Below are 23,643 nucleotides of genomic sequence, written 5' to 3' on the forward strand. Positions count from 1 at the left end.
CCTCTCAGGGGCACAGTACGGGAGTGCTTTCAGTGATTTGCCTCTTGGCTATTGTGCTATAGCCTTTGCTTGATAAGAGCACATCAAAGAAGCAGGCTGTAAAGACCCCACAGCATCAACACAGGACAGATGGTTGGATTGGCTGGGACATGGGAAACAACTTGAGGTGAGATAATTTTTCAAACCCCCAGGAAATGAGTGGTGAGGCCAGAGTCAGACCCAGGAGCACCTCTGCTCACCCTTTTCAAACACACCAACCCTAATCTGAAACCTTACTCTAAGCTATAGACAGCTACATATGGAAAAAGAAGTAAGAAGCAATATTACAACAGTAATAGCAGGAGACAACTGCAATCCCCAAATTGCTCCAAGTGCAAATTCCCACCATCTAAACAGTGCATGCCCAAACAATGTACCTTTGAAAAAAGCAAAACATTTTTTATCAATGCTGAAGATTAAACCCCAGTCAAATCTGACAAATAACAGCTTATTTGGCAACTCTGATTTAATTCTCAGGGATTAATGACACTTGAAAGCAGAACAAACCACTGCACTACAACAAACAACTGGAAGGAGAAATCAGCACATACTGGTGATTGATTTCTCTCACTGAACAGCAACAAAAAAACTGAACAATTCTGGATCAACCCGATCAAAGCCATCATTTTGGCCTATAACAAAAACATTTTGTTCAAATTAAACTACAAACTAAGCGCTGCTTCCCAACAGGGGATTCTTTAAAACTGCTTTTCTAATAAAAGCAAGGGTTACTTTCAGAAGGGGATTTGTGGCTGTGATTTCACAACTCCTGTGGAAGCTGCCTTGGGTCTGCACCGCCGATCTGGGCCTGGCCACCACTCCTCACCAGGAGACATCACGGAGGCAGTGCAGGGCCACCATGCACACCCACCCATCCCTGCGTGTGCTCGCAGTTTGTGCCTGCACAAGAGGTAAATATACATATTGAAGAGTATCACTGATCTTAATTAGGCTTTCAGTCAGAAAGATTAATTAAAAAAAGGTTTCCTGCGCTATTTCCATTTTGTTTTGCACGTATGTTTTGCTTTTCTTAAACTCTTTTCTCAGAGGAAATTCATACTGCTTAGCAGAAACTGGGTGCTGCTTGATGTGAGCAGAGGATTGCATTATTCACTATCTAAACTCAGTAAGTGATTACACGTGAAAAGTAACTTTATTCTAAATTGTAATTTTTACATTAACTTAGGCAAAAGTGAGTGGTGTGCATTTACTAGATTTTTTTTTCTTGGTTTTGATTTGCCACACAGCCTAGCAATGTAAATTTGAATTATTTCAATTCACAGCATACAAAAATAAGCTTACATACCTAGTGCTATCTAAATAATAATGCAAAATAGAGATCAATCACAGAATCGCAGAACTGTGTGGGCTGGAAGGGAACTTTAGAGATCATTGAGTCCAACTCCCTGCCAAAGCAGCTCCCTAGCCCAGGTTGCACAGGTAGGTGTTCAGGCAGATCTTGAACATCTTCAGAGAAGGAGACTCCACCACCTCTGTGCAGCCTGTGCAAGTGCTCCATCACCCTTACTATGAAAAAGTTCCCATACGCTTTCGTGCAGAACTTCCTATGCATCAGTTTGAATCAGTTATCACCTGCCATCACAACAAGCTGACAGACTCCAATCTTATCTCCCCCTCAGCTTTAGAACTATCAGGTCTCTTTGATTATACTTTTATTCATGATTAGAACACCAGAAGGGAAAAAAATAATAATTTTGCTTTCTCGAATTAGTTTCATATTTTTAACTCCCGTTATTCAACTGATGCAGGCAAACTAACAGTAATGAATAAACCATCTCTGAACTTCTTCAGGAAAAAGCAAGGATGGCTTAACACTTACATACAAACTACTTGTCCAGTGAACAAACTCTCTTTGTACGTTCAGCAGCACTGGCTGAAGTATTCTTACAAGAAGGTTGGTTTGATAATTGCTTTTAAAAGGTATAGAACAGACAAACATACACTTTCACACAACCAAGCAAAGAGCCGTGACATACAATGACAAAATTCTTATACCATTAAAAAAAAAAAAAGTAACATTGGGTTTATATAGTGCCTTCGCTGTATTTGTGGCTTACCACAGGTAAAAAACGACGTCTTTCTGATAGATTAATCCAGCCTATCAGTTTTTCAGCACAGATGAATTTCCATATGACTTAGTTATATGTTGAACAAAAGCCTTCTCCCTTGTTTAGGTCTCGTTCTGAAACATGACATTTCCATAATTCACATTTACAAAGGCACGGATTTCCCATTTTAGTCACGACCTGTCATCTGATGTTCCTCCTAACCAAATATCAACCAAAGAACCTTTTTCCTAGGTTGGAAGCTGCTCAAACATGTATTGACATGACATTAAAGAATTATTTCAACATCTGTGGCAAGACTCCAAGGAGAACTGTCATTTCTCACTTCTGCTACCCTTTCCAAACAGCATTCAGAATAATAGCCAGCTCAAAGCAGAAAGCAAATCAAGGCACCTGACCATTGCAGAATGGATGAAGTACAGCGGTTTTACTGCAAAAAAAAAAAAAAAAAGACAATAGTCACACTGTGGAAATTAAGTTTTAAAGCCTGGAGGTAAAATATAGCCACTTACAGGGTTTGACTTGGAGTAGTGACACTGGACAGGAGCCAAGCTTGCAGAGAAAGAAAATTCCTAGTGATGTCTCCTTGGGCTCTGCCATCACCAACCACCTCCCCCAAAGACGTGCTGGTGATTCAGAAACAGGCCCTCACCCTCCCCCTCTGCCACGTCCTGGCCCTGAGAAATGCAACATGTTTTGGTGACATGATGTTCTCTCACAAGGAACATACTGTGGCCATTCAAATAAGCAAGTTTCCCCAAGGAAGATAAGAGAAGTTGTACACTGTCAGCTGTTTGCACCCTCCTTCTTTATGTAAGTGCTCCTGATACAGAAAGCTGCCTACACGTGAAGACTGACCCCAGCAGACAATCTCTGGAAAACCTAAGGACGAAATTTTCCTTTCAGATCCAAAGCCAGAAAACAATCTAATAATGGATTCCTATGATTTACAGTTCTCCCATTGTTCCTACTGTACTTCATATTCCAATGCCCTTTTTTTAAAGAGAAGTGCTATTTGCTTAGAGTCTTCATTTTAACCAAGCCTGCTGAGTATGGCATTAATAAAATCGCACTAACAGAGACACCAGGATAAATACAAATCATCATAAACACTGCTCTTCAGTTACTCTAGGCAAGGGAGTGGTATGTTTGCAGACTCGTTCCCTGCAACAGGGAGGGAGAAGATGGGGACAAGCAGGATGGAGAAGGGGACAGTACTTGTTAGGAAGAAAACAAGTTTTGCTTGTTTATTTAATCTGGTTGTTCTGGGTCAAACCCAGTGGAGGTTAGCCAGCTTGCATTAGCTAAGGATCCAACCCACTGCATTTGGGGACTGCGGTTTCGTTTCTAGAGGCCTTAAAGACACCTGCTGGAGCTCTCTGCTAGTGTGGCCAAACATTGCATAGGGCTGAAAATATGCTTTTTCTGTTTAAGAGAAGCTTTAACAGGCTGCAGGATTTGAGGACCGATGTCAACAGCAGTGAATCTGTTTACACAGACAACAGGTGCAAGGGAAGCATGGGCGCTTTCCTCCCTCAGCACAAAGCACAGCACTGGCAGCAGGACGAAAGGAAAAACCCACAGGAGCAGCCTGACAGATCAAGAAGGCCAAGAAGGAACAATTTCAACCTCCCTTTCCCAGCTCTTCGCTGACCCAGAGCATGAGATCCCATAAGCACTTTTAAGTGAGATAAGACACAATGCTTTTTGGCATTAAGCTGATGTCAGTGGGTGCATTTTTTCCTTCTGGAGCACACCCCGGCATCTCTCCGGCTTCACAGTGTGCACTGCAGCCATGCTGCTCACAGAGCAGCTGTGAGACCCTGAGCTGTGAGGAGCCCCGCAGTACAGCTGTGCAGGCAGGAGGGATACAGCCCAGCTGTGGGGAGGTGTGAAACAGGCAGCCAGAGCATGAGTCACGTTCCCTGTGCATGCTGCACTCCAGGGACACAGCCCAGTCTTGTTTCCTCTAACTACTGCACTCAAAGGCCAGATGATGTGTTTGGGAGGAAATGGAAGTCAAGAAGATTCATCTTGCCAAAGAGATTTTGTGAGTTTAGTTCATACCTCCATTTGGAAGAAAATACAAGTCCCGAAAAACACGAGCCCTCCAAATCTTGTTCTTTTTGGACACAAAGTCAAGGAGATCCTGATGCCATGGATAGGATATTGGTGACAAGGAACAACAGCAGTGGGTGAATGCTGGCTGAAATATCCACAAAGCTAATGAGCTCCAGAACAGAAGCACAGAGGTTGTGAGCATGTGTACTCACATCACCAAAGTCCACACAGGACTCTAAAATATATTACAGCAAGTATATTAATAGAAGTTTAAATAGACTATGGTCATGTAGTACATCTCACAAATCTAATCTCAAGTAACTAATACTGCAGAAAGATTGCAGTAGCATCAGATGTAGCATTTAATAGTCAATTTGTGAAAGCTATCAGTTTCTCTCTCCCGTTTTGGATGTCTTCAGCTGGTGTTTCACATGAACACTCAGGCCCTTTTCCTGTGCCTGTCCATATTCACTTTCATCTGTGGCCGTACAGACACCTCCATCTGTCTCCCACTCTTTTCATAACACCAAAATTGCCCAGGTGCCACTTTTTTTTTCTACTCAAAGTACTGAGCTATGGCAGATGTACAGCTGTGAAAATGGACACAAAATGCCATCAAGCCTCTGGATGGGGCAGGTAAGCTTATCTGGCATCCAGCATATGACTTATCATCACAGTAACCTTCAGTCAGTCTCTGGGACCACCTAAGCAGATCTGATTCATGGAACAGGACCCCAGATGAGATAACAAAACTGTCCAGTAGAAGAGTAACTTTAAACAATAGCAAAATTCAGTCCGAAAAAGTACGAAAGATATGTTGTGAAGACTAACATAAAACTTTTAAGCATGTTTTCAATTAAATTATGCACACAAGTCTTTGTTAAACTGGGGTGTGTGCTCCGATTTGAATCCAGCTCTTCTCATCTAGTACTGAGCTCATGGAGACTGACCTATCTGCTGAAATGCAAGACTAGCAGCAGCAGGATTTGCAAAAGGAGCGTCGTATCTCCAACTTCAAAAGGATAGGAGACAAATGCATTAGCATAAGGGAGGATAAAAATACAAATATAATGGAGGAAGAATGAAACAAAAAACAGTAAAGAAGGCAATTTGCTTGCAAGTCAAGAAATCTTTGGTTAAACTGTTGCTGTGCCTAGTGAGGATGTTTATAAGAATATCACAGTAGTAGTAAAGATTACTTATAAGTAGAATATGTCAGACACTCATTCAGATATGTATACAGTTAAGGACTTGATACAAAGCCTGCTAAAGCCAATGGGTCTGAGAATAGTCTTAGAAACCCGAATTCAGGTACATGTCAAAAAAAAAAAAAGTTTTTACAGATTATTAGTGATCCATGACTGAATATAGCTAATGGAAACTGGTTTTCCAAGCTATATAAATCAGAAAGATTCTTCAGATAAAAGCGCTCATACAGTGGTAATAACGTTATCTAGTTTTGGCAGAAGACAGAATGACTAAAATTAGTTTTGCAAACATGCACTAAGAGACACAAGGCTCCGCATGACTCACCTACTACTCTGAGTGATAGACTAATGGAATCCTCAGCGAGGATTATAATTTTCTCAATAAAGGCAAAAGATTTAAAGCAACCTTGTTACGAGCACTAAGAAGATACTGTACTTGCCCTAAGGTAGCTCATTCATTTTCAAGACATCTAGCAATAGAAAACCTCTTATCTGGAAAAAGCACTTCTAAGTATTTTCCTGGAAAAGTAGTTAAATCTAAATGAGCATACTAAACCCTATATATCCTCACATCCTGCCACAGGTGGACTTCATTGGGAACTCATATTATAAAGAATGACAAGTGAATATGCAAGCAACTTTGTCCAGGAGGAGCAATCCAAAAGAAAAATGCTTAAGTATAAGCTATTTTCTTAAGGAGAGTGTCTTACCCTTAGGATGGTTTCACCAGTATAGATCACAGCATTTCTCCAGGGGACTCTTGCTATTCTCATTTTGCAGATAAGAAATCTGTTTTGGTCAATGTCACCCAGTGCCATAAAAAAACTAGGTCACCTCAAGCCCTTGCTGCCAGTCCACTCACCACATTCCACCATTTCTGTTCTGTAAAGGACTGACTTCTAGGCCTCTAAAACTACATGGGGTGAAATGAGAATAAATCCAACAACGTCTGGCATTAAGACACTGAAGGAGCTAAGATAATTGCTTTCTACCCTACTTCTTCCACCTCAAAGAAGGTCTCCTACATACCATACAGGCCTTATCCTCTCCAAATATGGTGATAAGACAACACTGCCACAGAAAGGCTTTTCTTATCAGTGCCTCGAGGAGCATGCAGACTGCCTGGCAGACAGATTACAAGAACCCAAGAACCTCAGACAGAGGGTTGTCTGTGATTATGAACTCTAGAAAACCTCACCAGTTAATCAAAACAACATTGGGTGACACGCACCCACATCACTGTAGAAAACAAATTATTTCACAGGACAAGGACTGCAGAAGGACAAACGTTGCACCTCTCTACTAGAAGTATAACTTCAAGTTCTTAGTGTGCAATTCAGTTAAAACTCACCCAACACTGATAAGCTGGGATCACAACAATGTAGATGCTATGTTATGGATGCTATCTGTAGTCCAGATGAGTTTTGTAGTCCTTGCATAGCCCAATGTTGATATGAACCATCAGGCAAAGATCTACTGGTATGTCAGCCACCATATCCCCACTGATAGCTGAACCAGCTGACTAACTTCAGGTCTCACTAGCGCTTTTGAAGTCAGTGATAGAAAGTTGATGGGCAGCAAAGGGAAGCTGAAATAATGGTCCAGGGGCTAAAAGTTATGAAATGATAGCTGGGAGATATTCAAGCAGAATAAAAAAAATCATCATCAAAGGAAGAAATCTTGGAGGCTGAGACAGGGGAGGCCACCGAATAAGATGGAATGGTTTCCTACCACCAGAAGTACTAAACTTCCTGTGCCACTTATCTTTGATTTCTGGGTAGAAAAAAAAGATTAGGTCTTTATTCAAGTCATACCAGCAAACCGAGCAGCCAGCAGAGAAAGTGGGAGAACACAACCACTCCAGTGTCCCTAGTCCTCCCTTTCCTTTGGTCAATTCCTGTTATCATCTCAGGGCCAAGGTAACACAAAACTGCCCTGGTCTTTGTACCCTCAGGGCAGGCTAAGAAGAATTCCTAATGCTGGAGGTTACAGGAGAGAATACGCCTGTATAAAGCAGGGGAGGGGAAAATAAAGGAAAGTTACTGTTTAACTGATTTAGTTGGTGTAACTGGAAACAACATGACGTTTGTTATTGTTGTAGGAATATGAAGAAGTTATACACCATTTACTCTCTCACTTTATACCCAGAAATATAAACAGTACCAACATTTCAGTTACTGAGAATAGCTCCATTTTCTCCACAAACAAAAAGTCAAAGAACTTGGCATTTTTAAAAATGAAAACTGAGATTAGATTTGTCATTTAGAAGCTTCCAAAACTGGCAGGCCCTAGGCCAGGGCCTTTTCAGCTTGAGAGAGAAGCTATACATGTTCAAATAAATTAAGTACATGAAACTTGCATAAGAATACCTCCTTTTCCATGTCAGGGAGAGAAAGAGCAATGCTTCTATGCTTCACTGGTCAGGCACTCATGAAGATGTGTAAAATACTATAATCAAAAGGCCAGGCTTCACAAGGAAATTCACTGAGGCAGCTGGTTTCCATCCCAGCTTAAGAATTCAACTTTTCTCACGCTTTAGAAGAGCAGTATGCTGACAAAAGCACATTAACTTGGACTTTCTTATATCTCTTCTCTTGGATCTCTTCACAACCCTTCTTAAGTCTTTCTTAAAATCTCTTTGCATAGCCAACAACGTTTCAGTTGCAGACTTATGTAGCCCACTTACAGTTGGGAACTGGGTCTAGTAAGCCAGTAAATGCATCATTTCTTTCATAAGGAAATGCAACACAGCATTTTCTATTAGAAAGAAGGATATGTATTTAAGCACCTTCTGAACACGTGCTTCTGGAAGCAAAATACACCCTACTATAATTAAGGGTAGGGTGCTTAACTAAATATTTTTTTGTCAGCTATTCATTTTAAAATGAAAATCTGTTGCCACATTATGCCATTTAATACTGGAACACCCTCAACCAGAACATCTGTGTACTTAACCAGCTGCTTCAAACAACTGCCTTCTTTATAACAAAGTCAAACAGATTGTGTGTTTTACTACAGCCAACTTTCACTGTGGAGTTAATTCTCTCTCATGCTTTAGATGTCAAGAAGAAAGCTATCAATTAATGTCCAAATATAAACACAAAAAAAAATAGCAACAGAAAAAACATATTTACTAGAGGGACAGCAACCAGTGTCGTATAATTGTGATTAAAACACAGTAACATTAAGAATGATATCCATATTCATCTGCTTGATATTTAATAGCAGTTGTAACAGTCAAATTCAGTCACCCTGCAACTGCCAAGAGCAAAGGAAGAAGAGATGAGCTCCTGGGACACGTAGGTAAACATAACCTGAATTCAACACAGGCTCGGTTGTTGCACCTACTGACTGAGGATGCATGGCAGCAATGCTCAGAGCAGTGAGATGCAAAAGCTCAGTTAGGTATAAGAAGGGATATGGGATTTCTTCTCCCAAAGCTCAACTTTTAAAGTAAAACATACCAGTTATTCTCGTGAAAAGATTTCAAAACGCAAACAGGATGTAAGAGGCCCACTTGGCCAAGTTTTCAGAACTCATGAGCTGTGCCCAAGCACCATGCTTAAGATTTTTGCTTTTGCTTATTCCCCGCTGTTTCACTGCTTACTGAATCATAATCTTGACTCAGGGAAGTAGCAGTACTGCAGAGAGGAGATCCACAGCTAAAATGAAACAGTTTAAGGCATGACAAGACAATGTCAACAGGATAACAGAGATTATCTTCTTGGAGAAAATTTTCTATATAGTGTTTGAGAAATATTGCACCATGAAACTACGTTGGTCTAGGATGACGTTTGAAGCAAAACACTAAAAATACCTCAAATGTTTGTTTTTTTAAATGCCAGCCATCCCAGGTTTATTAGATAAAATGTTTCAAAACACAAAGACTGTAACAGTTGAGAACAAGTACGGATCATCAATGTAAGTCACAGATCAGAGGCTGAGAGCACACTTTTACATACCTACTTCTACATTTCGGGTGTTTACCACACTCATAACCATCTTAAATCCCCTGCAACTCTTCCTACAACTTCTCCAGCACCCCAGCGGGCACGTAGATAGATCAAGAGGGAAGCTGTTCTCAGAGTCTTCCACTTACAGATAGGTTTCACTACCCAGGCACAAGTAACTCTTTGGACCTTTAAAAACACATCCTTCCTTTGGAAAGCCTCGTGGCACTCCATGCAGACATTTCAGTGGTTTGGCTGCTGTTGGAAGTCTCAAGAAGAGACTTTAGCCAAAACACAAAAAGTGCTGCCAAGGTACATCATAGAACTCAGCATACAGGGAAGGTTTTTATAAATATGACGTCTGAATACATAAGGACATGTGGGCTTGTTACAAATTAGGTTAGGATAGGTTAAAAAGAGAATATTTATGTAGTATTACTTAGGATACATCCATAAAGACAGACTTTGTAAGTACCACAGGCACTGCATTATGTATTTCAAGAATTTAACATAAACTTACATCATCTGAAGTGTTAATGTTCTTAAATGTCAGAGAAATAAAGGACAGCTCAATGTTCACTACAAGAAGGCAGAAAGGGATTTTGTTTGAAAAGGTACAAGCAGAGCTGCACAAAGCATCACAGCAACACTGAATCCTTTCAATATGTTTTTCTTCTCTGTGAATCACAACACAACGTCCATCTTGACTAACACCACATTTTACAGAGATTCTTATTTACTCCATCTCTTGATATTTACAGGAGCGTTCAAGTAGTAAACCGAATTAAAATCAGCAATTTTACCTAAAATCAATGAGACAGTACCTGAATTGTTCCCACATTTGCATTCTAAAACTGAAGTTAAAGCTAATGTAAGTTAAAGTATGGGCCTGATGCTCGAGGAAAAGCAATGAGAAAGTGAAAGTGCTACATGCAGAACATTTAGAGAACTAGATCATCTGCAAGCAATACCCCTTCAAGTGGCTCACTTAGGCAGAGGCTTCATCCCATACTGCTGTCCACTGTCCTGGGTTTGTCATCACAGAAGGCCTGGAGCAGTTAGTTCCAAAACCCATCAAAAACAGAGCAAAGCACCCTCGGCTGCTTGACAATAGCCTCACCACGTTTGAGATATCTGTGTGGGAAGAATCCACCATTTTTTTCCAGTGCCTTTCTTTGCACACACTTCCTCTTGCTTTTAATAACCTCCTACGCTGTAAACTGTGAGAATACATTAATCCCTAATTTCTGTGTAGCAAGAAGTCTAGTGCTGGCAGCAAGTATCATCAGTCAGATCAGCTCCAAAATCCCACTATGAAAAAGGTAAATGGCTGTGAGCCATGGTCTGGGCCAATTGACAAATTAGAGTTGCTGATGCTGTCTGTATGGATTTCTGCTTCACCTCAACCAGCCCAGACAGCCTCTAAATATTGGTTCTTCATCTAGGCTCTCTTAAAACTGGAAGAAATAGAAGTGCTTGTAGAGCATGCTTCATCTGCTTTTGAAGGTTTAAAACAGGTCAGATGAATCACATTAGCAGCAGCTTTTTCTCTCCATTGATTACACGAGGAGCCAACAGGGACCAGGTGAGATTGTAGACAGTCAGAGTTGAGGGAAATTAAGCCCACCTCAGACAGCTGCACAACTGCTTCCACAACACTGCTTATCCTCCCATGGCTGAAAGTGGGGCTAATTTCCACTGTAGAAAAAAGTCAACAGTTGAAGTCATCGAGCCTTCTATTGACCAACCTCAAATTTGAGTTTCCAACCAAAGGTTTTTCTTTCTGACATCTGAATTAAGAGTATGGATTTACAGCTTTCAAGGAATGATTTCTACTCCCAGAACAACACCTAATCCAGAATATGACCAACAGCATGTCACTTAACCTTTGTTTTCCTACTAATTGCAAAGTAGGGATAATTATAACAATCATGGAATGGCTTGGGTTGGAAGGGACCCCAAGAATCACCAAGTTCCAACCCCCCTGCCACAGGCAGGGCTTCCAGCCTCCAGATCTGGCACTAGACCAGGCTGCCTCAGGCCCCATCCAACCTGGCCTTGAACACCTCCAGGGACAGAGCACCTACAATTTCTCTGGACAACCTGTTCCAGCACCTCACTCCCCTCTCTGTAAAGAACTTCTCCTGATATCCAATCTACACCTTCCCTCCTCAAGAGCTTGAAACCATTATCCCTTGTGCTGTCACCATCTACCCTTGTAAAAATTTAATTCCCCTTCTGTTTGTAATCCCCCATTAAATGCTTGAAGGCTGCAATGAGGCCTCCTTCCAGCCTTCTCCAGGCTGAATGAGCCCAGCTCCCTCAGCCTGTCTTCATAGGGGAGGTACTCCAGCTCTCTGATCCTGCATTAACGCTGTGTCTTCATTGATTAACATCTCTACAGTGTACTGGGACTCTAGTGCCCCTCATCAAAACAGAAATACTATTAACTAGCATACAAACACTATCATGATTACCATTATAAGGAGCACTTAACTGATAGTTACTTTTAAATTGATGAAATTAATTTGCATATGATTTTTTATTATTATTATAAAACACAATGGTATTTACATCCTTATTTTTCTGTGATTTGTATTTTCTGACCTGATGCATGACAAGTTCACCACGTTTCCTTTTCTATTGTCTAAATCACGTACTATCGCAAAACATTCATTTTCTACATTCTGCCTAAATGTGAAAGCATATAAATACATACATATATAAAAGCCCACACATTCTGCCATTAAATTCACCAGACAAATAGATTTGAGTTTCAGCAATGTAAACAAACCCACAGGCTTTTGCCAAGTCTAATGGACAAATATGAATAATTCCTGCCTAGAAGCCACACTTGAATTACTGTAGACAGTTACTTGGGCTGGAAACCACAGCAAAGCATCACTGTCTCCACCTTCCATTTCACAAACTCCACCAAGGAAACAGTCAGGAAAATGCCCATGTTATACAAAAGCCTGCATTTTAATCTGAAAAACGGCTCCCATTTACTGTAGAAATACACACATGAAAACACAGGCACATAAGTATAAATATATATGAATATATACACAGTATCATGCTTCAGAGGGAAAGCATCCTTGGCTCAGTGAGACCCACTGTATCCATTCTCATGGCCCAAAGCGCAGCATGCCCAGTGCCCACAGACACGTATGTCATGTCCGGTAACATCTGCTTTAAATCTCAGCATTAGAGACAAATCCTTGTTTCCCTAGCTCAGGCATCACGGTCATATTTGATCCCCTCTCAAGGTTACAGAGATTTTGAGCTTGCACACTAAGTGCTGACTAAAAAACAGATGACTTACTCTGGCCCATATGTCTGAATGAAGGGTTCCCAGGACAAACAGAGCCCTCCAAAGTTGCAGCAAGCACCGGTGCAAAAGGCTGCAATTCCTACACAGCCAGACCTCTTCACCATCTATGTCCCTACCCACCTGAATTTGCTTGCTCATCAAAGTAAAACTCTAAGTGACAAGCAACACCTGTTTCCACAGCTATTTTCCACACCCAGATACATCTAATCTTTGCTTCATTGCCTCCTTTAAAGCTTAATAATGGCTGCAGCAAGCATTCTCACTCAAGATTCTGACTTTACTTAATGCTGCTGTGGTTGGGCTTAGACATCTGAAGGAATCTCTGGTTTAAGTAATCCATTCAGCATAGAAAACCATAGAAACACACTTTCTGTCAGTCATCATTTTAAACCAGGAGCACAAGCTGCTGTACAGTGTCTAATTTTCCACTGTAGCAACGCAATGGCAGGGTTTTGCTTCTCCTGCATTGCATTTTCTTGAATACAGCTCCTCTACCAGATGGGATCTATAAAGTATAAAACAGGATGTGTGTGTCAGTGCATACTTAAAATTGAAATTTCTATTTGTGGTACACACCAAAAGACTCTGTGTCATCCTTTTAAAGCACTGAGAAATAACTAAAAGACCTGAGTCCCTAGACTGGTTATGTGAATTTATATACATGTAATTGGCAGATAAAGAATTTTAAACCTCAGAGGTGCTGAGAATGCAACTGAAAGGTTTATTGGCACGGTGCAGCCAGCTGCTTGCTCTGCATAGGTAATAACCCATATAAAGGAATCTGATGAACCTCGAGAAACAGAAATGGGGTGGAGTCTCTGGCTCTGCTGGTATCCCACATGCAGAAATCCCTGGATGTGGAAGCAGAGGACCGAGGCCCTGCTCTCCCTGTGCCTTGAGCAGGGCCTGCCATCCCCAGTGGCCCTGGGCAGCTCGGCTGGCTTCAGATGCTTCCACCAGAACTAACAAGGAAAGCCAAGCAAAACACATTCCAGGCCTCAGAAGCCAAATAACGTATCTACAGGGAGAAATGCTCCGTGTCTGAGCCCTTGCTCTCTCCTCGCCCCCACAGACAAGGGCAGCCAACTTAAATCCTGAGTGCTTGGCAATGGAGGCCAGCCTGACGTCACACAACGTGGCTGGACTCAGAGAGGACGTGGGATGCTGCTGGGACCGAGCTCCATACAGCTCACATCCACAGACATCCTCAAGCAACACTTCCACATCAACAGACATCATTTTGGGGGAGGGCAGAGAAGACTATCTGAATGTGAGCAACTGCAGCTCGGCACTGAAGTGATGCCAAGTGCAAGGCTTTCCCCTCTGAGCATCGCCACTCTTCCACAGGCTGCAGTGCTGGGAAGCTGCATCATACTTCAGGGTTGATTTTCTCTTACTTCAACCTTCAGAGCCAGGATGTTGCTACATCTTTGTCAGCAATGTCAGAATTTTCCACACTAAATCAGACAACTTTTTTAAGTTAAATTATCTATATACCTTACACGTGCCGTACCCCGAGGATTCATACTCTTCACTTTCTTCCATAATCAGATGTTTTCTTTCTCCTCCTTCTCACTTTGCACTTTAGAAATAGTTTAAACAAATGCATGTCTTTGCTTAATGAGCCTGTGCTGTCTGAGCACCTTTGGAAATTACCATTATTTATCTGCACCAGCTAAAAATGACTACAGAGAACCTACTGATATGAATCCATTATTTGTTATTAGTGCCAGCAAATCTTGCCTGACAACAAAATACTGCATCTGAAGTGTGATCTTTTCCCAAAGTTGATGCTTTTTCCTCCACCCCTTGCAGCACTAAGCACTGAGGATTCATAAACATCTGCTATTTTTCTTGCAATAGAAGTGTCATAAGACTGTAATGGAATGAGTCCAGTTGCATCACATAGCACACTTAAATTTGACTCAAAGGCCTGCCTTGTTTGCTTTTAAGCATGGTGAAGCTTGGGCTGCATTCTCTGTTTTCAAAGGATGTTTCAGTTGCCTGGTGTAACTGGGACATGCATTTATTTCTGCCCAAGTAGTACTGTAACTACATGCGACCTACAGCATAGGGTGTAGGCAGTCTCCTCCTCAGGTGACAAGGTCACAAACTAAACACACTTACATGTTTCTTTTGCTCTGACAGAGTTCTTCTGGGTTATATGTGAATTTTTATTGACTTTGTTGCTCTTGCACATTCTTCTAAAAAGGCTTTGACCACCATTGCCTACCTATACCAATCCATCAGTCGCAAACCGTTACTGGTACATCTCAGTAATGTAAAATGCACATGGGATGATTTACCTTGCCAGTTTCAGAGGCTTCCTACTGAAAAATTCTACATCAATCTTATTTTCCTGCAACCTGACGCACTGAAAAATCATGGATGTGAGAGAAATAGCAGCTTCTAACTTCAATAGGTTCATAGGTTCATAAGGTTGGAAAGGACCTACAAGATCATCTAGTCCAACCATCAATAGCACCATAATGCTCACTCCCTCCATTCTGCGTTGCACAAAGACTGCAGAATCAGATTTTTGACATTATTTAGCACTCAGAAACAAACATTTTCAAGTAATTAAAACATTCCACATCTATATGAATATTTTACAAAGAAAACTAGCCTTCGTACTTAATAGCATCCAGCTGGTACTCCTCCTTACAATAAGAGCACATATGTGAGCACAAAAGTAAATTTTTCTACCTTTTTAAAAAAATGTTTTCTATTCTCCTCAATTAAAAGAAGAATGTGATTTTTATCTCAAATAATTTATAATGGATATCAAAAAAAGAGTCTTACCTGTTATGAGCATTTTAACCTAGCTTTATAATAAGCAACCCCTTGCTAAAGAGCAGTGAAATCTGTGACAGTTTGAGAGAACAGCATCAATTACATGAACTGAAGTCAGTAGGAAACAATGTCAAAAAGTGCTGTCTCATCAAGCAAAGATGTTCTGTAGAGAAACAAATTATTTCTGCAAAACTTTCATTAGATCAACTCTTAACAGTCAGAATTAAGGACAAGCCTTTAGATGTAAAAACCCTCTCCTGTTTGAAGCATAAGTTTCAATCATTTATTTTCCTAAGCTTTTTTTCCTTTTCTCCTTTTAATTCCTTCAAACTTTTTTTTTCCCCTATTTTCCACCTATCCCACAGACAGATTTAATGGGAAGTCAGTCTCAAGTTTCACAACAAAATAAAATTTGATACTTCAATAAAAAGCTGAAGTCGAACTCCAAAGAATTCTCTTTCTTTTGTGTGATTTAATAAAAGGTATTCCCTTTCCCTCCATATACTGCCTCATTTGTACCTTTAGACTGTGGCAGCTACAACAGCACTGTGATAACACACTTCATGGAAATGCATAGGTTTCCATGAATACAGTGAATTCTCCTGACTTGTAGGCACATGCCTAAGACTCTTTGCTAGGACGTGGATAATCCAGATTTAAACCCAGGTCTGTGTGATTCAAAGAACAGGTTTTCATTCCTCATCATCCAGAATCAGGCAAATAAGAACAGTAAGTGAGTCTTCATAACCTGAACCAATGTGGGGACACACTGCTATTGAACAATCTGCATGGAAACACTCGTACTTCAATTTCTACCGATCGAAAAGTATCACAGCACATACTTGCACCAAAGTGGAGTGGAAAATTATTGTTTGTTTTCAGATTCAAGCCTTGAGCACTTCTTCAATGGATAGATCCACCATCCCTGAGCCTAGTCCTACAGTCTGCTTTGCTGGGCTGTTACCCCCAAGCCTCACAGCACTTTGCCTCACGCTGCCTATTGCCTGGGAGACATTTCCTCAGCATCCCACTCACCCAGGTTCTTTCATCTCTCAAAAAATACTTCTAGTAATGAAGCATCAGCTTTCTTGACATTTTTTTTCCCTCCACATGCAGCATCTTCTCCACCTGTAGCTGATGAACGTGAAACTTGTGAGGACAGGGTTCAAGCTGATGCAACACGTATCAGAGAAAAGGCAAATGGGAACCCAGGCACCTGTGATGTCACACGATTCAATCAGGGCTAGGACAGGGATGGTGGGCACCTCAGGAAGGATCCAGCATGGCAAAATCAAGCAATCACCCCTAAGAAGCTGGCACTGCCAGCGAGAGATGGGCAGCAGCTGTCTACTATTCAAGTTCAAAAGATAGAAAAATAAAGTGCTTCAAATCTTTACACACTCTACACTGAAGGCTAGACAGAGGAAGCAGGATGGTGAATGACGTTTTCTAATGAGTGCCCACAGGTGGATTTCAAAATTATCACTGATTTTCTTCTTTAAATGAACCATCTGTACTTGCATGTTCGTTTTCATCTTAAAGATTGACATCAGTTTCCATGTGTCTTGATAACTGTTTTCAGTTCTGAAACCTGTGACTGGATCACCCTTGTTTACCAACAGGAACCACTGCTTGCTTGTAAATACTGTTCCAAGAATGGTTTAAAAATAAATAAATAAAAGGAGGGCAAAGATATGAAGACATACATTGGATGAGGATATGAGAAAGACATCGGAAGAGCACAAAAAATCTGGTTGCCACATCTACAAGGCAAAAGGGAATAGAGAGAAAATTTCTTGTTCTTGCAAATGCTTTACACTGCAGTAGATGGTGAGTGACCCAGCCAGGCCTTTGGCACTAGATTGGAGAAATGACAGGAGCACAGCGTTCCTCCCCAGACAGCCCCATGCTTTGGGACCAAATGCACATCCCACACAATTTACACTGATTTTGTTGTGTCTGGAATTTACCTTCCAATATACACACTGAAGCTCCTCTAATCCAATACATTATGGGAATACTATGCCCTTATCTTCATTCCCAGCAATGCTATTCTCATATTACTTCCTTAGAAGTATTCCTCTTCAAATGTATCTGTGTTGAACCAAGGAAATATGTGTTAATTGCAGTGTCAGTTGTCATAGGGAAAAATATGTCAGCAAAAACATTTGATTCAATCTGCTGTGCAAAGAAGCAACATTTCCTCAGGGCTTTTGTCTTGTGTAGATAAATAACAAATGTCCAAAAATCAAATATCTAAAATCGATTTCAAATTACAAAGGGCAGATTTCAGGCAATTACCTTCACAAAAAAAAAAAAAAAAAAGAACTGGTTCTTTTTTCTTTTTTAATTTGGCCTCCTGGTCACAAACTTAACTGTGAACCATCACATGAAGAAAGATGTAAAATGTATTATGGATCTTACAGCTGTAACCCTCTGGGCACACATATTTTCCCTGGTGAGCTGCATCACGTGGAATATTCACATATGCAACATGAACAACTAGACTCACCAGTTTCCATGTGTAATCAAAAGCTTCTGTCTCAACAGTGTATTTTTATCAAGTTTTGCCTTCAATTTCCCTGCATCAGCACAAGGACAAAAGAAATGCATACCAGTAGCTGGTTTGTGGGGGTCTGCTTGCTGAGCAAGCAGCAATGCGACATGCCTGCAGCTTCCCTTGGCTGCTAAAGCTGAGCTGCCCACTTCCAGCTTCTAGGTTCACACATTGGTGGTTGCTTATTAAGCACCCATTGGATATGTTGAACATGGCAAGGCACGCAGTAAGTTCAGCAGCACAGAGTAGCAGGGGCTGAGATACTGCAAGCAATTACATGCTGCCCAAACACCATCCCTGGATTTTCTCAGTTTTAAACGTGTTTGCACTATCGCATTTAATGCCTTTTGACTTCAGTAACGGTTATGCCCTGATTCTTCTCCACTCCTGTCAGAAAAGACTAACTGCTCTGTTTGGTGTGCTTTTCATTGGCTGCTCCATCTCACCTGGAGGTCAGAGTCACTGACTTGGAACCATGATTTGTTCCACCCCTTTGTAGTGCTGCATCCCTATCTCTCCTCTCCACAAAGCTACACTCCTGTATCAGCTAAATCCTCCCTTGGCCACTCTCCTGCTGCTTCCTGCTCATCAACATGGTCATATTTCTTGCAGAAAAGAACAGCAGACTTTATTTCCTTTAAGGAACAATTGGTGAGTAAATCTCTTTGAGTACTTCACCTACAGCTTCAAAAAGTTGCTTGACTACTCCAACGACAGTTACACTTGTGAGAATTTGGACTATTCAAGCAGACTCCTTTTTCAGAATATTCAGCAGGAAAAGCCACAGAAGAAAGGCCTGCAGTCCTTCAGAGCAGCAACCTTTTTACATTTCTATAAATGGTTCTGCTATTTCTTTGGGACAGGGGAAAGGAAAAGCCACCTGACTGAGTTTTAACATTGGGAGATACCACCTGAGCACTGCTTCTGCTTTGGGAATCATCAGGTGAAAGGTTCTGTACCCACTGTGGGAAGGCAGAATTGCTGCTATGAAACATTTTATGCTTATTCTGAACTTTGCATCAGCAGAATTTTCATCCTCTACTCATAGCTAGCTATGCCAAAAAGCCTCATTTTCCTTTTTGTAGCATTCTCAGGTTTGCTCAGTGGATGGGGGAATAGAAGATGCAGATAAAAATACTGTGATGCTGTGGTGGGCGGCATATCAGAAATAGACAGACAGTGGCTCAGTGCAAAGAATACCAAGTAATATCTCACAAAGATAAAGGCATGGCAACAAAAGGAAAGATTGCATTTGTGTTCTGCTGCTAAAGAGCTAAACCCAACAGAGCACAATGAGAAAAGTAACACATGTAGCCAAATGGGCAACACCTCCTTCTTGCTTCAGGTGCAAAGCCCTCTTACAGCTTTGGTTGGGTTCAGCAGGAGATGATAAAAACATGGCTGGTGAGCAGCGTTATCTCCAGTCATTAACAAAACACATGCCAAGTTTGGAGTTCTGCAAAGACAGCACAGAAACTCAGCGTGGAAATGGATGCAACTGGTATCTCACACAATCCAGCTGCCTCCATAAACCAAGAACCAGCTTAGCTCCTCTCACTCTCACTTCAAAAGCAATTGCAGTTTTTCTGGGGCTATTAGGCGCTCCCAAGAAACAGATAAACCCATCTTTCCCAGTGCAAGGAGCTACAAGATCATTCAGTAGATTTTCTCTACTATTTCCTCCAATGCTTAAGTCCCTGTTCATTCAACAGTAACCACAAGGGTAATACTCCATCCCAAAGGGCTTTAACAAGCAGCACACTGGGTTTATTCCATCCACCCATGTGGGACTTTCCTGCAGAGACAACCAGTGGCTGCTTAACAGTCAGCACTGTTCAGCCAGGAACTGAAGGATGCTGCATCAAACTGCTGGGGAATATGGAACAGACAGACTGACAAGGCTTCTCTTGAGCTGGGGTGCTGGACTCCAGGGAGTACGATGGGTTTTTGAGGCCCAGCCCAGAACACCAACTGTATCCTCAGCTGCATCAAGAGTGATGATCAGCAGAGCAACGGGAGGGATTGTCCCTCTCTGCTTAGCCTTCCTGAGGCCCCACCTGGAGTACTGCACTCAGGCCTGGGGCTCCCAGCTTAAGAAAGAGGCGGAGGTGTCGGAGCAGCTCCAGAGAAGGCCATGGAGATTCTCAGAGAACTGGAGCACCTTTCCTGTGAAGAAAGGCTGAGGGAGTTGGGCTTGTTTAGCTTGGAGAAGAGAAGGCTCCAAGGAGACCTCATTGCAGCCTTCTAGAACTAAAAAGGAGCTTATAAGCATGAGGGAGATCAACTGTTTACATGATCTGATAGCAACAGAACAACCGTCTCAAACTAAAAGTGGGGAGATTTAGGTTAGGTTTAGATTTAGGTAATTTTCACTCAGAGGTCAGTGAGGCCCTGGCACTGCTGCCCAGAAGGCTGTGGGTGTCCATGGCCAGGCTGAATGGGGCCCTGGGCAGCCTGAGCTGGTAGAAAATGTCCCTGCCCATGGCAGAGGGTTGGAACTGAGTGGTCTTTAAGTTCCTTTCCAACCCAAGCAATTCTATGAGACTATGGTTCTGTGACATTTAGATTCCCATGGGCAAGCACACATGGGATGGCCACCTCCCCAGCACTTGACTGCGTGGGTGCACTGAAGGATGCAGGCAACTTGGCTTCTGCAAGAAGTTTGTAGATACCCGCTTGCAGGTCACAGTCAGGCTGCTGGGCAGGGTAGGTGAGGGCAAGCTTATGGCTTGTCCACAGGGGAAAATGTCACCAGTAAAATGCATGGAGCTCCCAAGCACCAAGGGCCATCAGCCCAGAGAAGAGTGCCATCTACTGATCCATCAGCTTTGCACCCATGAGCATGGGGGAGAAACTTCCACCCCACTGCTCAACTCAACCAAACTTTTTTTCTTTATCTTTCAAGATATGCTTTGATTCCATCGAAGCATAATATAGCCACAGGCATGGGAATAATCATACCATAAAAAACCCATCAACATGCAAACACAACCTTAACAAAACACCACCGAAATGCCAAATAAAACAAATGCCATTTAAATGCTGCTATACAGAAACCACAGCCTTAATAACGTGAAAGATTCAAAAGAAAAGGTCTAGTATTCTGCACATTAAACGTTAATACTGTTTTCAAAGCAAGTATAAGAGAAGACAAGTAATTTAATAATCCTAATGGGTGTGTAATTGGCATTTGACCATTCTTGCCATAAAAGTAGGTGTCTTCCTGGCATGAGATGTGTAGGAACAGCACTGAAAGACAGCTGAGGCTTTTAAAAATACCTTCCTTCCCACTTCCCTCCCCTGCCTGGGGTAGATTTATTGAGAGTTCCACTCTGTTAAGAATAGGATCAATTGGGTGAAATACAAATAACTGTGGGCATAGTAAGTGGCACAGTAAGTTTGGGGCCCATTTGCAGCTTAATTTACTGCCAACAATCAGCGACGTCAACATTTCAAGCATCTCCTGACAGCCCTATGACAACTGCAGTTACACAGCATTATCTGGTTTTCCAGTAAAATCTTCTCACTCAGACAGCATCACACTGCATCTCACAACAGGAGAAGCACATTCCTTGAGCCTATCTCCTCAGCATTTATGGATGGAATCAGGACATCTGAGGGGGTCCCTGACATTTATTTTACTGCTCTTGATACTGTTCACTTCCACAAAGAACTAATCAGCAAAACTTGAAAGAAATGGAAACACGGAAGTTGACAAAATATTAAAAGCTCTGACAAAATACAGAAATAATAATATCTTGCCTGATGCTAGAAAGTTTAATTTGAAAGTATTTGGTACAGAACATGCTTTGTGTATACAAAAACAAACCATCCTCTCATCTAGTTACACACTTGGTCAAAAAACCTCTTCTCAAAACTGAATAGTGATGATGATATTCAGTCACACCAATGTATGTAACAGTGTGACACCTAATGCTGCTACAACACTGACACCATCTTACTCAGGAATTTTACAACACAAGTTATGAGAAACTGAAGACACCAAGCCAAACAAATTAAAAAGGAAAAAAAGGATGAGATACCCCTACCCTGCAACTACCGAGCAGATATATATTTAAGTCCAATATTGTTGTACTGCAGAAAAAATAATTTCTATAGAAAATCTGTTTTGTGCCTTCAAATATTTGTTACAGTTTTAAGAGACATCAATACTTGCATAAAGGCAGAGTTATACTGGGGACAGGGGAGGAAAGGGGGCAAAGGCAATGCTGAGCAAAACCAATATCAAATAAAAGGTGCTAATTTTATCCTTTACCAAGCTGCATTGCTCAAATGTTTGCAAACATGAAACCAAACCCAACAAATTCAACCATATCTTTATTTAAAACAAAATTCATATGGAATTCTGCAACTACAAGATTATGACAAATAAACACGTATACTCTGCAGCAGCACAAAATATAATCCTCTATACAATCCAAGCATCAATTTTCTCTACCACCATCAGGATTCTATCTCAAAGGAGCATCTGTCAGATTCTCAGGAACCAAAAATAGCAAAGACCCTTTTAAACAGAACAGTTTCTGGTTTATATTTATAACTGCACTGCACTTGCTGCTCCTGGCTGCACAGCTATGAAATCTGTGCACGATATATTCAATTACTGAGCTTTGCACTTCATCATGCGGTTAGCTAGCGTTACCTGCATCTTACCCTTCAAGCACTTCTCCCCATGCACAGGGTAAAGGTTTTAAAACACAAGAAACATTTGCACACTGAAGAACTAACTGTAGAGCTGACTGACATTACACAGCAAAAACCTGATGAGAACAAAAACCGAGCACACTGATGGATAAAACAGAGAGCCTACCTGAATTCTTCAAATGCATACATGGCCTAGTAACTACACAAATGCTCTGAAATTTAAAATAATCTTCTTAACATGCAGGAAAACCATTTAGTTTGTCAAACTGCAGCAAAAGGCATAATGACAAGACGGAATATTTGAAATATTCTGAAGAGAAAGGGTATGCAGATACTGGCCTGCAGCCTACAGCTCAGCCAGCTGCTGACAAGCAGCAGCTAACAGGGAAAGGCGATAGAGTACCATGTGATCATTCCTGCAAGTCTGATTAATGCAGTATACTCCAAGAATACAGGCTGATATCTTTATTATTCAAGCCGAATAAGTCAAATACTATACACGACAGGCTAAATTATCATCCGCATGCTACATCAAAATTGGTAAACAAAAGCCAGAAAACTAAATATATATTGTAACCCAAGAGATTAATCAGGCCCATTCAAGCCGATTTTCTTACCTTGTAGTGGTATTTTAGTCTGTGCTTTTATTCATATAAACCACCAATGATGCAACAAAAGGCTGCAGCCACCAACCTCCCCTTCCATCAAAGCCAGAACATTTTAGGGAGTTTATCTACTAGAAATCATTTCCTCTGTAGTCTGTCCTCAGCCAGTTTAACTCCTTCAGCCCTGAATTCATTGCCGTCAGTGCTATTCGCATCACTGCATGGGCTTTTCGTGCTTCATAGGGTTAACAGCCACAGCCCACTGCCATGCCATGGAATGAAGCTGGCTAAGAGCCATCCCTGCCGGACAGAGGAAGGGCAAGGGGAGCAAGGAAAGTTCAGGA

The 23,643-nt window shown here is 41.5% G+C and overlaps 1 protein-coding gene across 5 annotated transcripts in view; it reads right to left on the reverse strand.

Moving 5' to 3' along the window:
* Nucleotides 1-23,643, reverse strand: part of EVL (Enah/Vasp-like) — a 128,750-nt gene that overhangs the window by 86,002 nt on the left and 19,105 nt on the right. For 4 of the 5 annotated variants that reach the window (XM_065750306.1, XM_065750290.1, XM_065750298.1 and 1 more), the window contains exon 1: nucleotides 22,861-22,898. The exons of the other annotated variant lie outside the window; for it this stretch is intronic. In XM_065750306.1, coding sequence (XP_065606378.1) covers nucleotides 22,861-22,883 — 23 coding nt within the window. In that variant the 5' untranslated portion in view covers nucleotides 22,884-22,898. Of the gene's footprint in view, nucleotides 1-22,860; nucleotides 22,899-23,643 lie in introns of those variants that run through there. 5 annotated transcript variants of the gene reach the window in all.

This window comes from Cyrtonyx montezumae, unplaced genomic scaffold (genome assembly GCF_038088225.1).
Source record: "Cyrtonyx montezumae isolate F1298 unplaced genomic scaffold, pur_monq_1.0 scaffold_10, whole genome shotgun sequence".
Lineage (NCBI taxonomy): Eukaryota > Metazoa > Chordata > Aves > Galliformes > Odontophoridae > Cyrtonyx > Cyrtonyx montezumae.